At 34.6% G+C, this 16,493-nt stretch overlaps 5 protein-coding genes and 1 non-coding gene across 11 annotated transcripts in view; 2 read left to right on the forward strand and 4 right to left on the reverse strand.

Annotated features, from left to right (window-relative positions):
* Window positions 1–200: 200 nt before the first annotated feature.
* On the reverse strand, window positions 201–1,906 carry LOC135790986 (acetyl-CoA acetyltransferase, mitochondrial-like). Its single transcript, XM_065301292.1, has 2 exons — window positions 1,775–1,906; window positions 201–1,712 (listed from the first exon to the last, which is right to left on the reverse strand). The coding sequence occupies exon 2, from the start codon at window positions 1,700–1,702 to the stop codon at window positions 518–520; it is 1,185 nt and encodes a 394-aa protein (XP_065157364.1). The 5' UTR covers window positions 1,703–1,712; window positions 1,775–1,906; the 3' UTR covers window positions 201–517.
* LOC135790989 (protein salivary glands marred-like) lies at window positions 1,893–7,253 on the reverse strand. Of its 4 annotated transcripts, XM_065301299.1 has the most exons (5): window positions 7,062–7,253; window positions 3,576–3,785; window positions 3,415–3,507; window positions 2,981–3,135; window positions 1,893–2,917 (listed from the first exon to the last, which is right to left on the reverse strand). In XM_065301299.1, the coding sequence occupies exons 3-5, from the start codon at window positions 3,425–3,427 to the stop codon at window positions 2,477–2,479; spliced, it is 609 nt and encodes a 202-aa protein (XP_065157371.1). In that variant the 5' UTR covers window positions 3,428–3,507; window positions 3,576–3,785; window positions 7,062–7,253; the 3' UTR covers window positions 1,893–2,476. The 4 variants fall into 4 exon arrangements, with proteins under 4 accessions (XP_065157371.1, XP_065157367.1, XP_065157370.1 ...); XM_065301295.1 differs by lacking the exon at window positions 3,415–3,507; XM_065301298.1 differs by lacking the exons at window positions 3,415–3,507; window positions 3,576–3,785; window positions 7,062–7,253 and adding an exon at window positions 3,193–3,333.
* Window positions 7,254–7,475: 222 nt separating this feature from the next.
* On the reverse strand, window positions 7,476–8,931 carry LOC135790988 (geranylgeranyl transferase type-1 subunit beta-like). Its single transcript, XM_065301294.1, has 5 exons — window positions 8,695–8,931; window positions 8,505–8,626; window positions 8,298–8,441; window positions 8,078–8,241; window positions 7,476–8,018 (listed from the first exon to the last, which is right to left on the reverse strand). The coding sequence occupies exons 1-5, from the start codon at window positions 8,778–8,780 to the stop codon at window positions 7,539–7,541; spliced, it is 996 nt and encodes a 331-aa protein (XP_065157366.1). The 5' UTR covers window positions 8,781–8,931; the 3' UTR covers window positions 7,476–7,538.
* Window positions 8,932–8,972: 41 nt separating this feature from the next.
* Window positions 8,973–15,170, forward strand: LOC135790984 (polycystin-2-like protein 1). The gene is given in 10 exon segments (XM_065301290.1): window positions 8,973–9,181; window positions 9,233–9,345; window positions 9,404–9,805; window positions 9,808–9,889; window positions 9,950–10,403; window positions 10,457–10,930; window positions 10,988–11,199; window positions 11,262–11,389; window positions 14,679–14,748; window positions 14,813–15,170. Coding segments are annotated over 8 exon segments (1,920 nt in total). The 5' UTR covers window positions 8,973–9,181; window positions 9,233–9,345; window positions 9,404–9,435; the 3' UTR covers window positions 14,943–15,170.
* Window positions 11,471–11,543, forward strand: TRNAF-GAA (transfer RNA phenylalanine (anticodon GAA)). The gene has a single exon. It is a non-coding gene; the product is annotated as a tRNA-Phe (tRNA).
* Window positions 14,935–16,493, reverse strand: part of LOC135790983 (coiled-coil domain-containing protein 158-like) — a 38,010-nt gene continuing 36,451 nt past the window's right edge. For 2 of the 3 annotated variants that reach the window (XM_065301287.1, XM_065301286.1), the window contains exon 5: window positions 14,935–16,398. In XM_065301287.1, coding sequence (XP_065157359.1) covers window positions 16,108–16,398 — 291 coding nt within the window. In that variant the 3' untranslated portion in view covers window positions 14,935–16,107. The remainder of the gene's footprint in view (window positions 16,399–16,493) is intronic. The other variant, XM_065301289.1, reaches the window with a different exon arrangement.

Here is a 16,493-nt window from a genome sequence, read left to right on the forward strand (position 1 = left end):
TTTATGTTTAAACACAATTAAATAACTTAAATATTACAAATAATTATTAATATTATAAATTAAAATATCTCATACATTGATATTATTAATATTTAGAGAATATTTGACATAAAATTTAAGTTGGTACCGCACTGCGCAGTTTATAAAATCACGCGTTCAGATACGACGTAAATGTTTTGTAAATCGAGCCAAAAAAACAATTATGAGTTTCAGTGAGTTTGGCATGCATTAGTAAGCATTTATTTATTCAAATTCATGTTGTCATGCAAACAACAAACAGGTTACAGTGCTATATTAATATTCATACTTAGCTGTACATGTGGTTGCCTATGTAGAACAAGCGTCTTTTTTCACAAACCGTCACGCCGATTTTCGCTCCGCACTAAAATTGAATTTTCTTCAAGAAATCCCCGAAATAACACAAGTAAGTGATATCAGTAGATAGACAATTATTTCTTCTTCAAAATGACATATAATTCACTACGGAGAATTCGAGATTACAAAAGTAAGCTTAAAATTAAACTTTTTCAATCATGATGGAAGACGCGCCACCGCCGCCATTACAACTCGACGCAACGCCAATTTCACCTCGTTTCAAATTGTGAACCAAATGTACAATAATCCTTGCTCCCGACATCCCCAGCGGATGTCCTAGACTCACCGCACCACCGTGAATATTAACTTTAGCAGCATCTAGGTTTAAAAGTTTACGATTCGCCAGCGGTACGACACTGAACGCCTCGTTTATCTCCCACATCGCTACGGATTCTTTATCAACACCTGTTTTATTCAACAAGGCGGCGATACTCTTCGCTGGAGCCATTGGGAAGTGAATCGGAGCAATCGCAGCATCAGTATATCCAATCACCTTGGCCAGAGGTATCAAACCAAGGCGATTCGCTGCTTCACGACTTGTAAGTATCAACACAGCTGCACCATCATTCAACGTAGACGCATTTGCAGCAGTAACAGTTCCGCCATCTTGTTGGAACACAGTTGGGAGTTTCACCAGCTTATCAAAATCAACCTTTTTATACTCTTCATCTTCAGTGATCAACACATCAGCGGCCTTTTTATTATTAACATTTGGTACTTGCACTTCAACTAACTCTTTATCAAAGAGTTTCTTTTGGTAAGCATCTTGCGCACGTTTGTAGCTATTAATCGCGTGTTCATCTTGCATCTCACGGGTGATGCCTAGCTTCGTCGCTACATTTTCCGCGCAATTCCCCATGTGTATTTGATTATAAACATCTGTAAGACCATCGAAGATGATTCCATCTACAAGAGACACACCACCATAAGGAGTAGGACCTCTTTTTAAGTAATAAGGTATGTTGGACATAGATTCCATGCCTCCAGCGAGGCAAACATCCTGCGCGTTGGTTTCTATTGTCTGCGCAGCTAAATTAACAGCTTTGACACCAGTAGCGCATACTTTATTAATGGTAGTACAGATTGTACTATCAGGAAGACCAGCAAAAATTGCTGCTTGACGTGCTGGAGCTTGCCCTGAGTTAGCTTGACATACCTGACCCATAAAAACTTCTTTAATTTCATCTTTCGGGATATTGCATTGTTTTATAGCTGATTTTATTGCTATACTAGCCAATTCGGGGGCTGATAATGGTGATAAAGCACCTTGGAATGATCCTATGGGTGTCCTTACAGCGCTTACAATCACAACTTCCTTCAGAGACATTATTTTGGTTCTAAAATGAAGAAATTTTAATTATTTTCTTTGAAAAAAAGATAAAAATCTTACTTTACTTACCAGTGTCGTAACTTTTTGAGAACTGAGCCTTAAAACCCAACAAGGACACTGTTATATAACACAATTATCTTATTATCATCATTATAAATCATTTTAAACAAGTTAAACGACTCGAGAATAGAAGTAAATTACATTTAATCAGTTGATAACAAAAAGTTTAATAGTTACAATTGAAATTAACGTTTTTCTCCTGACTCTTGACTCTTAGAATAATATTATAATAATATTTTGTGCCCAATACGTGTATTATTTAATATTCACTTAAATGATATGCAAAAGTGTGAGTGTAGACATGTAAACAATTATTGAACCGATTTTTATTGCTTCCCACATGCAAATTCATTCGAGATGTGGACAAGTCGATGGTATTTCTAGAGTTATAGACTTATTGTCGTCCAATATTTGTAATACAAAAGTTAGAAACCCTGTGTAGTGGCATTTACATCTAACGAGTACAATTCGGTTGGTTTGCAATTGCATTTCTTAACGCTAACAATACAATTATTTACAATTTACATAGACTACTTCTATGATAGATCAGATCTATGTTTTAGTGACTAAACATTTGACTACGTATTCCTCGAATGTTGATTTTTTCGTCAAGGCATCAATTTGGTTGAAGAATAAATAATTTTCCATATGTTTCATAGCGATATGTACGAAATATTAAGTACATTTTTGACTCTTTTGACACTCACTTCTCTAAACACTAAAATATCTGCGTTTATCTTTATAAATCCCTCGATCAATGGCTTTGTTTAAATCTTCGACTAATCGTCCAAGAACCTCGCGGTATTCTGACTCGGGTGCAAAGACAGTGTCTAAGAATTTTTCATTTGCGAAAAATTGGAAAACGCTATCGATACGCATGAGCGATTTCTCGGTGAGGTGTTTCGACACGACGGAAATAAGACAAGCGTGTGACTCTTGCAGTGCTGTGAGCAGAAAGTTGCGATCGTAGCTGTGATCCACCTCGTAGAAGCTGACGATACTCATTCCGGCCTTTCGGAACTTGTTTTTGAACTGTTCGGCTTGACGTTGTTCTTCTTTACTGAAGAGGTCGTTGCGCTGGGTTACCGCCAGCTTGATGACTACTTTGATTATATTCTTGACTATTTTTTCGGCTTCTTTTTTATTATTTGACTAGAAAATTTCAACAAAAAAATTAAATTTTATGCATAAAAATTGGAGTATTGTATTACTTACATATTGTTTTGCAAGCCGGTATAAATTATCCAAAAGTGAAGAGGTGTTGTCGTCTATAAAGGCCTTGGCCACATTCTTGGTAGCCATTCGTGACAAGATCTTCTTCTGGGCGCGCAGGCCGATGTCGCGCGCCTTGAACGCGTTCTCACTCATAACTATACAAAAAAACTCAAATCAATAAACAAAAACCTTAAATATTTATCAATTACAACTTGTTTCTGTTTTTTGTTTATTGTCAGCCATCGTACACAAAAGAAACGTAGGTAATATAAGTAATATTCAACTGCACAGTTGAAAATGAATGTTTTATGTGTAAAATGTGCACATTTGAAGCATTTTCATGATAAGATAAGAAACTTTAAAGTAAAGTGATTATTGCATGTTTGTTGGAAGTGGGTGACGGTGACAAATAAAAAAATGAAAATAAAACATACCTGGATCCAACATTCCAATATGATAATTGATAGGGAATCAAATCAAATCAAAAGTGTAAATAAAACAATGCACTTTATACGGGGGAGAAAATCCTGTGTGTAAAATAATAATTAAAACATAAACTAATAATGCGATAAAAAGTGCAGATAAGAAAACTTACATAGACATGAGTTGCACTCGTTGACGATGCACTGATAAATCACCCAACTTTCCAATTCGACGATAGTACTCATCTTGTGCTTATCCAACAAAGTTCTCGGAAGGAATACGTAAGGTGTAATCACCAGCTTCTTATATAGCTGTCTCTAGAGACATGCGTGCATTTTCTGCACGTGTTTTCCGCTCACGTTGGAAAACAGTTATTGAGATTCTGAAACAATGATGCGAAGTTATAAGATATACTCGTGATTGTATTATATACCATAAACAAGGTTCAAGTACATTTACTTGATACAACTCATTGTTTACGTAAAATAATGTATTAAAAAATAGGTTAAGGTAGTAATGTGTATAGTTGGTTGCAGAATCAACCATACATTACTATTACTATATTTTTTGAGTTGTGATTGCTTTATTAGTTATTTATTAGTTATTCATTAGTCAAGTCGATATGATATTGACGTCAATTTGTTGAATTACAAATTATCTCCGGTTGGTACATTAAAATATTCAGATATCAGGTATAATGACGTCATGATTTAGCAGCATATGACACTTATTACGGCCGTGATGTGCGGCAGGTTTTTGTAAGAGGGTTGTAAGTACATGGGAAATGACATTGTGAGCTCGGGGCCGCCGCGAATCGATACCTGCCGTTCGCTACCGCCTCTACCGTCGCCGCCCCAAGCGATAACAACCACCCGTGAAACCGTCGACCGTCATAAACATTGTTACGGCTCGTCCTCGGCTGTCTCACCGAAAAAAAAAAATGAACTCAAGTTTTACACAAAGTTCAGGAAACTTTGCACGGAAAAAACTACGTGCATAGTTTGATGTACAGCGTACTTGGCCTGAATATTTTAGTTTTTATTCTATTTTTCTCTTTGTTTCTGAGTTGGAACTCTAGAAGTCATAATATTTCTGTTTGTTTGTGAGGACAAATGAATGCACTGATGAAATTACGCCGCATTTTATAAAACTGACGTCATTTTTGCATTGCAGTACTTTTATTAACCTAGTTGGTTGTTTTGAATGGTTTTTGGGTCACCTCTCACGCTGCATATGTGAGTTAATTAATGTTTTGTTCGAATTTTAATTGTTTAGACAAGACTCTTCTTCATTTCACATTCTTCGGAGGCATTGAATCGTGGTGATGCGCTTGAAAACACACTCGTTGAAAATAAAATTAAAAACTTCAAATTGCACCAAACAGAGCGGAAATTATACATTTTGATAATAATTTCATTTCTACGTAGTGAAAACTTTCCTTTAGTAGCCTTCAAAGTTTGTTCTTCCCAAGGACTCATTATCCTTGCGAGTCGTGCAAACGGAAAGTTTCAAGTCCACCCTCGACGCTATTTGTATTCGCAGTCGTCTTGCGACAATTTGTAGTTGCGGTAGATGAGTATCGCTTTTTAAGTGCCACTTTGGAAATACATAAAACGTTTTTATCGTCGCTATGCTACTTCAAAAAGCTCTATTTTCACCTGAATGCTTATCGTTTGCAATTTCGCTCGATGTTTATATTCTCAAGTTTTCGCAATAATGAATAAACAGCGTATTATCTTACTGGTTATTGCAGTTAGCTTTAGGGAATTTAATACGGCTGACATAGTTTCGTTGTAATTATCAGGCTTGGCGCTTGCAAATAAATTACACTGTCATCCTATCCTGCTTAGTGCTTCTCGACTAGATCAACTCCAACTCTATTGTTGTTGTTACTGTTACAATGTGGGAGTTGCTTACGTAACACCCATCAGAATAAATTAGCAATAATTAATTTAATTTTTTTCTAAATTATTTTGATTACTAAAGAAAGTTTTTAATGAATAAACTAATAGGTATATGTAAATGTTAAGGAAAGTCAACGCATGAGTTAAGTTATAAGTTAATCCAATAAAAAAGGCGTCCTTGATAGGAACGCAAGGTCGAAAGTACAGGCACGCGATACCGTTACGAGTCGGAATACTGTCGACATCAACCGCACGAATTTACAAATTACAATGAGTGTTTTCAAACAATCCATGCGCAAGTAGACTCACAGCCATAACTATGAGTCAGTATGATGTGTAATCAGATGAAAATTGAAAATAGAAGACAATACGCATACAATTCGTCATGGAAAATGTTTTGTAACAAGAAAACTATTCAAATTGATCGCTGGCGAACAAACATCAAGTTTGTAAGCTCTACTTTGTAGCGAGTATGTTTAGTAGTTCATCTTCATTTATTCAGAGGGAAAGCCGTGCAGTTAATTGAAATTTATTGCGGGTCAAGGACCATCGAAGCAGTGAAGCTTTAGAGCTTTGAAACTACACTTTGGTATAAATCTCAATTTCTCAGTTTCTCACTGAGAATGCAGACTTGCAAAAACAACACGTTTTGTTTTTACTTCTTTTTTCAACCAGATAATGGTTGATTATTACATGGACTCAAACTTTGACCACAATTATTTGTATATTTACATTTCATTATCTTTTGTTTGTATGTGTGACTGTTTCTATTTGTGTATTTCGGATAATTCGTCAGCAACCATTCTTATCGCTCTTGTTTCCTTCAACGGAAATTCCATTTAAAATTATACTCGTAACTTCATTTATGCAATGAATAATCTCGCTGAAAATTTGAATGTTAATTTGAATTTAAACTCGTTTGTGTTTAATTTTCATTTCATTCTCGTTTCATCGCAGAAAGATCGTTATTTTTGTATGGCTTTCCAGCTGGCTGCCCCCTTTCTAACGTCCGCACACTTTGAGCTTATTCTTGAGCTTGTTCTTCCGCTCAAGATGGCGTGCGGCAAAGAACTTTGCAGCTGTCGGCTAAATACTGCCTTTGTACAAATTCTACACATGCTTACACATACGTATCGGGTGTCAAGGGGGCCAGGTGTGCTTCAAACGCAATTTTATTTCTTCGCGCGCTTCCTCAACGTCTTGGAAGAACAATGATACGTGTTTAACGGTCGCGTGCCCTTACTAGCATCAATTTATTCTCGCAGTAAACTTCCTGTTTTTATTTTTCGGTTTGGAAGTCCGTTATTTTGATTAACATTCATATCGATAGCAATTAACATTTTTGGAGCTTTCGGAATATTAAATTGGTCATTTGAATGGAATATCAATGAGGTATAATTATTAAAACCTAAAAAATTAAATAAAAATGTTTATCGATTGAATTTTTAGATTTTACCCGCATTTTCGATCGGTTTTCTGTATTTTTTTCTATTTTCTCTTTATAATTAAACACATACGAAGTTATATACCATTCCGCAAACCACAATCCCAAGTGTATTTATTTACGGCAGACGGTGGCACTTGAATAACAATTTACTCCACGCTTCGTCGATTTATTTGCATAAGCTAACATGCAGCCGATTTTTTTGCTGAAGCGACATGTTGGTTTTGATTACATACGATTACGCATATTATCGAATCCCCAAACACAACAAAAACGCATTGGCAATGCAATAATAACAAAATTATCTTACCTTTTACCATATATTGTTTAATAGTTTTATACACTGCGTAATATACGTTGATAATCCAAATGTTTAGTGTTTAATGAATCACTTTATCATCATTAGTCATAAATTTACTAATGACGATTCGCGAAAATGTTTCAACACGCGATCGAAGTGTTTTCCTCTTCCCCTCGGTACGCGCTCGCGCTCGCCTGAACTTCAACTGTTGAATCCGGTCCTTCGGTGCCCGAATCGAAGCGTTTCCACTCCCAATTTTTGCGGTAGCCGCGCACTGCGCACACACTGCGCTGCTACTTCTACTCCTATTCTACTTTTACTTGTTTCGCTTCTGTTTCTGTTCAGTGTTCAACACTGAATAAAAAAATACAAAACACAGCGAGACCCTCATAAATTAACCGCAGGAAAAACATACGATCAAAAAACATGTTAATATAGTATTTATTTTCTTGTGAATTTTCAACGTGTACAATGCGTTTACATAATTTACGTCCCTCGCCATTTTTTGTGCAAGTCCATGAGGTGTCCGACGGCGCGTTGAGTCATATTCAGACTTGGTACGATTTCGTTTAGTTTTTCCATCTTCATTAGCGATAATCCTGCGAGACTGAAGTAGGTATGCAGGATATCAGGCTCGTAAGAGGGCCATTTGCTAAATCCGCCAACGCGGAAGTCCTGTGAGGATAGAACAAAATTCTTTAGGAGTTTTTTGTTTACTAGATCATAGCTCTCGAGGAGTTTTAAGGTGGCGCCCACCCAAAAGGTGTAACATGTGTCGTTTTCTTTATTCGGGCGGCCTTTGAATCCTGTTTCTTGTAAGCGTAGCAGCCATGCGATTAAATTGTGCGTTTGTGACGATGATAACTTGTGCAGTTTGTTCGTTAGGGCTAGTGTGGCTATTGCGCAGTACGTTGATCCGCCATGGGATTCCAAATTTGGGCCTTGGCCAATTCCACCATCATATGACTAGGTTTCAAATTGCGAAAATTAACAAATATAGCAATACAGGATTAAAATTAACTTACAACACTCTTTAAAATAAAATCAACAACTTTATCAACATTGATGCCTGACCAATCATCTAGAATATATGATATACTGGCTGCACAGTAGACAAACCTCATGTCATTCTCTGAACCACTTCCAGACCCCATAAAACTTCCATCTTCTAATTGCAATAATTTTAATGCTGTGGACAAAAAGTTGACAGGTGAAACATGTGTAATTAAAAACTGGTTTACTTACACTTTATAATACTATCTTTATTGACTCGGCTGAGGTCATCACCTAGAATAAGCAATATATTGAGAGCAGAATATGTTGCTGCTATATGACCTGAGCAGTAATACTCTATGTTGTTGAATGTGGCAAAGTTTTGGAAGCCAGCAGCTAAAAATTCAACATAAAAGATGTTAAAATACTAATAGACATTCAATTTCTTGCTATAAATACCATCATTTTGCAGACATAGCAAATGATAAACCCAGTTGATGTATCCTTCAACATTCTCTTGTATCACATCCAATTTGTCCAGGATATCCAGACCAGATAATGCAAAATAAGCCAGAGTGACTCTAGAATTGAAATATTTATAGTTACAATGGTTATTTTGATGTTTTGAGGCATTTTGTTTGAGTTTTACCTGCTTGCATCCACTGATTTTGGGAGTTGGTGCTTCAGAATGGCATTGATATGCTGTATGTGTAACTTTGGCTTGAATAAAATCATTGTAAACTTAATTTAGTTACGGGTTGATAAAAAATACGTTATGATAAAAGTAAAAAAGTTAAATAATGAGCATATTAAGAATTATATTTATAATAAAACGGGAGAGGTACAAGGTAACCTAAACTTTAGTTATGAACAAAATGCGCAAGCGCCAACATTCAACATGTTACCGATTTTGAATTCAAAAAGCTCCGTAAAGCTTTGAAAATGTTTCTTTTTAATTTATTATAGAATTAACTATGGATGTTGAAGAAAATATTGATAAAGAACCAAAAGTGTACGTCTAAGTCTTAGAAAAAAACTAAAACTCATTAAAATAAAGAAAAATAAAAAGGTTTTGGAGCAAACAGAACCTTCGCCAGTTTTACAAGATGATGGAGATGGAGATGGAGATCAACCACGTATTAATTTTATGTTTTGAAACACTAATTATTACATAAAATACTTTTCAGAACAAAGTTTCAAAGAACAAAGCGATATTATTAATATCGAATCACAGGAAGAAGAAATGGAGAAAATTAAAATGAACACGAAGATACAACGCATTAAGAAAAATACGGAAAACGTAGCCTAACTTATAATTAATATTTAAACAATTAATTTTTCTATTATTTTATTTTCAGAAACATGGGTAACACGAGAAATTGCCGAAATAATGGGTCGTGAATATATTTTACTAACAACATTACGTGACACATTATTTTTCATCATATTTTTGATTCTTATGACAATTGCTAGTTTGGGTGCGATCGAACCGGAAGCTCACAATTTATTCAAGCTAATGGAGAATGAAATGCTGCAGAACAATGGTTTCTATGATATTAATACCCCTTCACAATTTTGGACTTTTCTAGATGACTTCTTCGAGAACAGTTTCTACTGGGACTATTGGTATTATCCTGTGCATAACATAGCTCCTGCTAATATCAACGAACGTTATGTCTTTTACGAAAACAAATTAATCGGTGTGCCAAGATTAAGACAATTGAAAGTCCGTGGAGATTCTTGCATGATTCACAGCTACTTTAAAAGGTTTTCCTCAATTGCTTCGGGAAGTTTAATTGGAAAAATGAAGATACAGCTACATTTGGTCCTGGATCCGACTCCGCGTACAGATCAATAAATATCAACTAATATTATACTAATAATTATTATTAAATATTTTACAGATGGAGATATACTAGTGAATCTGAACTACAAGACTCAAGACACTTTGGTAAGTTTGCCTGGTACCACGGTGGAGGTTACTACAAAGATTTAAGTTTGTACAAGAATGAAACCAAGGCGATTATTGAAGATCTCAAGAATAATCTGTGGGTTACTCGCGGGACAAGGGCGATTTTTCTCGATTGGACTATGTATAACACTAATCTGAATCTTTTTCTGCAATTTCGTTTGGTTTTTGAGTTTCCCCGAACCGGCGGTGTGGTGACAATGCCCAGCGCGCATATGTGTTCCCTGCTACGTCATCAAACCAAATACGATTATTTCATTCTTGCTTGCGAAATTATTTGCATAATGTTTCTGATTTACTACACTATAGAAGAAATTAGAGAGTTTGTGTACTTCAAATGGAAGTATCTGCTTATGTTTTGGACGTGGATTGATTTCATTATTATCTCTGTATAAGTACACTTAACTTAAGCAAATATTTTTATATTTCTTGCTATTTTTAGTTTGGTTATGCTGCAATTGGACTTCGAATCTATTCAGAAATATCCATACATAAAAGATTATTGACTCTGATTGATAGGCCAGAGGTTCACGCTAACATGCAAGTGCTTATGCAGAGAATGTTCTTCTACAGATTGTTGTTGTCATCGATGTTGTTCTTTATTTACATGAAGATATTTAAGTACTTGAACTTCAACAAGAGTATGGCGCAACTTAACAGGACTCTGTCGCAATGTCGTAAGGATATGATTGGTTTTGGTATGATGTTTTTTATTATTTTTATTGCGTTCGCCATCTTGGGGTATTTAATCTTTGGTACGGAGGTGGAAACGTTTAGTACTTTCTATCTGGCGATGTTTACATTGTTGCGCACGATTTTGGGCGACTTTGATTACACTGATATCGAGAAGGCAAATCGTGTGATTGCGCCCATCTTCTTTTTGATGTTTATATTTTTGGTATTCTTTGTGTTATTGGTATGTCATACATGTTGCAGTAAGTTGAAAGATTTTTTCTTTCAAATTTAATTGTAGAACATGTTTCTGGCGATTATTAATGATACTTATGTCGATGTGAAGACTGAGTTGGCAATCGCACCGGAAGAGATGCGAATGTCTGGGTTTGTAAAGCGTGGTTATTACAATGTTTTGATCAAGCTAGGCCTTGGGAAATATGTTAAGTTTGAAGAATTTCAACGTAATGAGTTTGAGATGACTACGTCTGAGATCAAGGGCGCGTTAAAACGGTTGCACGAAACGATACTCGAAAATAATTAGCGTGACTTTGATACAAAATGTTGTATTTTAGAATTGGTTTTGCTGATTTGGAAATTGAGATGTTTCTAGCACGATATAATATTGATCCATCTGCGGAGATTCAACAATTTGATAAGCAGAAGTTGATTGATTTGTTGGAAGGGAAAGCACAACCTGAGCGTATGTACATATTACTTAAATTTCTTGTTTGTTTGAAAACAATGTTTTGTGAAGTACAACAGCAACAAATATTGTTGATAAGCCGAAATAGCTCAGTTGGGAGAGCGTTAGACTGAAGATCTAAAGGTCCCTGGTTCGATCCCTGGTTTCGGCACATTGTTTTTGCTATAAATTTAACGCACTGCCTGAGAATTACGTTTTGGTTTGCTGAAAAACCCCCTGTATCTCATGAACTAATTGACTTTTTTGGAGTTTCTCACCGCCATGTTAGAGTTCGAGAGTTTTTCTATACGATGCATTTTGATCCAACTTTCTATCCCTTCCGGAAGTGCCCTAGAATGCCCTTCAAACATTGGCATTTTTCATAAAAATTGAAGATATGGTGTGGAAAAAACCCTGTATCTCGTGAACTAATTAACTTTCTTAGAGTTTCTCACCGCCATATTAAAGATCAAGAGTTTCTCTACACGATGCATCCTCACCCAACTTTTTATCCCTTCCGGAAGTACCCCAAAATGCCCTTTAAAAAATTGGCATTTCTAAGGAAATTTTAAAACGTGGTGTGGAAAACACCTTGTATCTCATGAACTAATTGACTTTTTTAGAGTTTCTTACCGCCATGTTAAAGCTCGAGAGTCTCTCTACACGATGCATACTCATCCAACTTTCTATCCCTTCCGGAAGTGCCCTAAAATGCCCTTCAAAAATTGGCATTTTTCAAAAAAAATTAAAAACATGGTGTGGAAAACACCCTGTATCTCGTGAACTAATTGACTTTCTTAGGGTTTCTCACCGCCATATTAAAGATCAAGAGTCTCTCTACACGATGCATACTCACCCAACTCTCTATCCCTTTTGGAAGTGCCCTAAAATGTCCTTCAAAAATGGGCATTTTTAAGTGAATTTTAAAACGTGGTGTGGAAAACACCCTGTATCTTGGGAACTACTTGACTTTTTTATAGTTTCTTACCGCCATATTAAAGTTTGATAGTTTCTCTACACGATACGTATTTTTTCAGTCCTCTTACCCTCTTAGAAGTGCCCTAAAATACACTTTAAAAATAGCTATTTTTGTCCCTATTTTTCTCAATTTTATTTTTTGGTCGAATAACAGGGTCGAACTTTTCTGTTAAAATATTTTTCGGTCGAAGAACAGGGTCGAATTTTTTTCTTAAAATTTTTTTTTGGTTGAAGAACAGGGTCTAACTTTTTTCTAAAAATTTATTTTGCTCGAACAACAGAGTCGAACTTTTTTCTTAAAATTTTCCCGTCGAAACTGTCGACATTAAATTGCGATTATCTCGAGAACTAAAAGGGCTACGGAAAAAAGGACTTCATATTCTTGATCCTCGCAAAATTCTCTACAAGGTAGCACCCTTATTGAAAATCGACCAAAATTGCATAAAAAAATTCAACGAAAAGATTTTGTCATAAAAAAGGCAAAAGATTTCTCTTTTTTATGTTCGAAATTAAAAGTTGGAATTTTTAAATTCTGATTTCGGATTCTGACAGCTTCTTAAATTATAATTTAAATATTTAAGAGGAATATTGTGCTACCACTTATCATTTAGGCCCTATTGACAGTTTTATTAAAATTTGAATAGCGACAAAACCAAAGTTAATTAGGCTGATTATTATCAAAACGCTTTATTTTAGAACAAAATTTTATTAAGATAAAGTATGTTGAATCACATGTTCTTCAATATTATGCAATAAAAAAGTCAAATTTTCAATTTTTATTTTTTTCATAGAAAATGATGGAGAAAACGAATAAACCAGTTTTTCGCACTTATCTTGAAAACCATTAGAGATAAAGAAAAACGGTTTTCATATTCGTATGTAGAATTAAATTTCCCATTATATAGCATGTTAAAATTTACGGCTATCAACAATTATGTAATAATTAAAAATGGTCGGTAACTTGAAAACTAATTAAGATAGCGCAACCAAACCTCGATTAATGGATTCCTGGCCTTGTTTTACATCAGTTTGGAAAGTTTGGGGAAAATCGGAGGGGTGGTTTTATTTGATCAGTTTTGAATTTACCACCCATTTTCCGAAATATTGATGTTATCGAAAAACTAACTTGATATCTTTCATCCCCTTGGAAAACTCAATCGATTAGCGTTTTCCATTTTCTTCTAGCTTAAAGTTAATTTTTTGAGGCCTCAAAGAGTCAAGTGTAACCTCTTGATGTTTTTCGAGTGCTGTTTGGTCAACTTTGGAAAATGGAAAAACTAAATCTGCCATTTTATAGATCCTTATCACGACATGAACAAATTGAAGAAAGTTCTTTTCTAACTTTATTACTTTTCGAGAAAATCGTGCCGGAAAATTTTGTAGGCACATGTTATATTTTAAATTTTTTAAGTGTTATTTTATCTACGATTTGTTGCTGCACGTCGTAGGGTTTTCGGTTTTTGTTTATCTCTTATAGTTTTTGAGATAATTGACTTTTAAGTTTCGATGCGAGTGCACATTTTACTTAATGACTCCTGGAGGGTAAACGCTTAGTGTTATTAAGTGAAAAGTTGTTTAATTTGGCTAATTAAGAGCTTCTTTACACATTGAGGTAGTTAGTTTATAATTATTAATTAAATTACTCTTTAAAATGTCAGGCGCCTCCGCCAATTTTTTCATAATTAATTACTTTTTTTAAAAAGTTAAAAAAATTAGCTGTTTTATCACTAATTATCAAAGAGCACAATTTTATGGTACGATTATTTTAGTTGATAATTTTAATTTGGGCCACGTTTTAAAAGATACATGACAATAATTGTTTAAATGTATTCTACCTATATGTGATCTTTACAAGCCAATAGGGCCTAAACAAAGCATGGTAGGTGAAAATATTACTAAGATTAATTACTCAAATTTAATCGTTTATTATAAATCCACAATCAGAAATTTAAAATTCCAACTTTTAATTTTCGACATAAAAAAGAGAAATCTTTTACCTTTTTTATGACAAAATCTTTTCGTTAAATTTTTTTATGCATATTTGTCGATTTTCAATAAGGGCGCTATCTTGTAGAGAATTTTGCGAGGATCAAGAATATGAAGTCCTTTTTTCCGTAGCCCTTTTAGTTCTCGAGATAATCGCATTTTAATCTCGACTGTTTCGGCGAAAAAAATTAAGAAAAAAGTTCGACCCTGTTGTTCGACCGAAAACATTTTTAAAAAAATAAGTTCGACCCTGTTCTTCGGCCAAAAATAAATATAAATTACATTAAATTACAAGTTGCAAAGGGCTTAACGACACAACTAAGCAATATATTGACAATTGCAGCTGAATTTAAGAAGAAAAAGATTGGAAACGAATTCGATGAACCTCTGGTAGCGTTGGATGATTTTCTTGAGTAATACTTACAATAATAAGAAAAAAACTCGATAATTAACATCAATTGGTTGTTGTTTTCGCAGACAACAAGAACAATTGAAGAAAATCGAGGAAACCATTCACGAAACCACAAAAACCCTTCACACTTTACTGAAAAAGTTAGAAAAGATGGACAATGTAAGGAAAATTAAACTTGAACAAGACGAACTGTAATAATGTTCGAATATATTTAATATCATTATTATTACAATATAAACAATAATCGCTATTTACAACTCTTCGCTTGATTTAGCAGAAAAATGCGTATGATTTTATAAATCAGTCGTATAATTATCAAATAATCATTTATAAGAGTTTTAAATAAGTCTAAATATTACAACATTACCAATTAAATTTACTTCACAAAGCTGTCCGGATAAACACAACGCACACAAAAGATAATACACAAAAAGAAAGATTACTTAAATACAATTATTATAATTTACAAAATGAGCATTCTAAATTTGTATCACATGAAATTGTGGCATGAACTAAAGTCGACTGTCAAATTCATTCATAAAACAGTCTTGCGTTTACAATATGCATTTGTTTTATGTTACAATTACGTGTTAATCTTAAAACTTTTTACGATTGCTAGCAATGTCGTGAATTTCTTTATTGATGATGTCTTGTCAACGCTGGTTAGTGATGCTAGGCGACGCAATGAATGTTTAATCTGAAGATTTGGTATGTGATGGACATTGAGGAACAATTTGAAATAGTCATACTTATCGATTATGCTTACAGTTTATCGTAATTGTTATAAGTTGCCGGTTCAGTCAATATTCATGCTAAGTTTACTAGAGGCAATACAATTGAATGCGAATGGAAGAATATAAGAGCCGTTTGTTAATAAAATCCCCTGATTTACGCCTGTTATACTTAGTCGTTACGAATTCCATTGTTGCTCAAAAAGCCTACTGTATATTTACCTATCACAGTCCTACACAGCAAATATATTAGGTTTTATTTACAAACTCTATCTTCAGCTGTATTTAAATAAATGCATAATTTAGTTTTAAAAGCATTTCACTAATCGTATCAAAACGCATTTGCTAAATTCTTTTTCTCTCTCAACTCGGCCCGTAATTTAAATGTATATACAAATGCCATATTTTACAATAGATATTCTCCATCATTCATTACAGATATGTTTCATTCACGCTCGTAATTCATTTCTAATTATTTAATTGTCGATTACACAAAGGACTGATTTCTGCATTGTTTCCATTCAATTATTCTGTCTCAACGCAAATTGATGAGAATTGGACGGTGAACATCATAGCGGAATGTTTTCATGCGCCTTTGAATTCTTGTCGGTGTCAATTAAAATAAATAGTTAAAACTTCCGGTCGGACACGTCCGAAATCTGCTTCTCAAGGGAATCGCACTCGGCGAGCTCCTCGCCGCCCTGATACATACTCGATGATTGATTCGAGTCAATACTATCGTAGAAAAGCTCCCGTTGATTCTGTCCCCAGTAAAAATTCTTCGTAGGTGAGCTTGGCGACGGCATAGGAGGTCCTGTCCGATCCATTCTATCCAATGAATCCATGTATAGTTGTTCCACGTCGCTTGGATAAGACGACGCTGAAAGAATCCACTGGGCTTTCTTGAGATTTAAATCAATCTAAAACCAATTTACGTAATTAATTGTTGTGCAATACAATTAAGTGATTTTTTAAAGTAATTTCCTTCTATATATAAAAAGTTACTTAAAACTGC

The sequence above is a fragment of the Atheta coriaria genome, unplaced genomic scaffold (assembly GCF_025399875.1).
Source record: "Atheta coriaria isolate IRGN ID8LTWV9N9 unplaced genomic scaffold, Caltech_Dcor_3.1 hic_scaffold_4_pilon, whole genome shotgun sequence".
In the NCBI taxonomy this organism is placed as follows: Eukaryota; Metazoa; Arthropoda; class Insecta; order Coleoptera; family Staphylinidae; genus Dalotia; species Dalotia coriaria.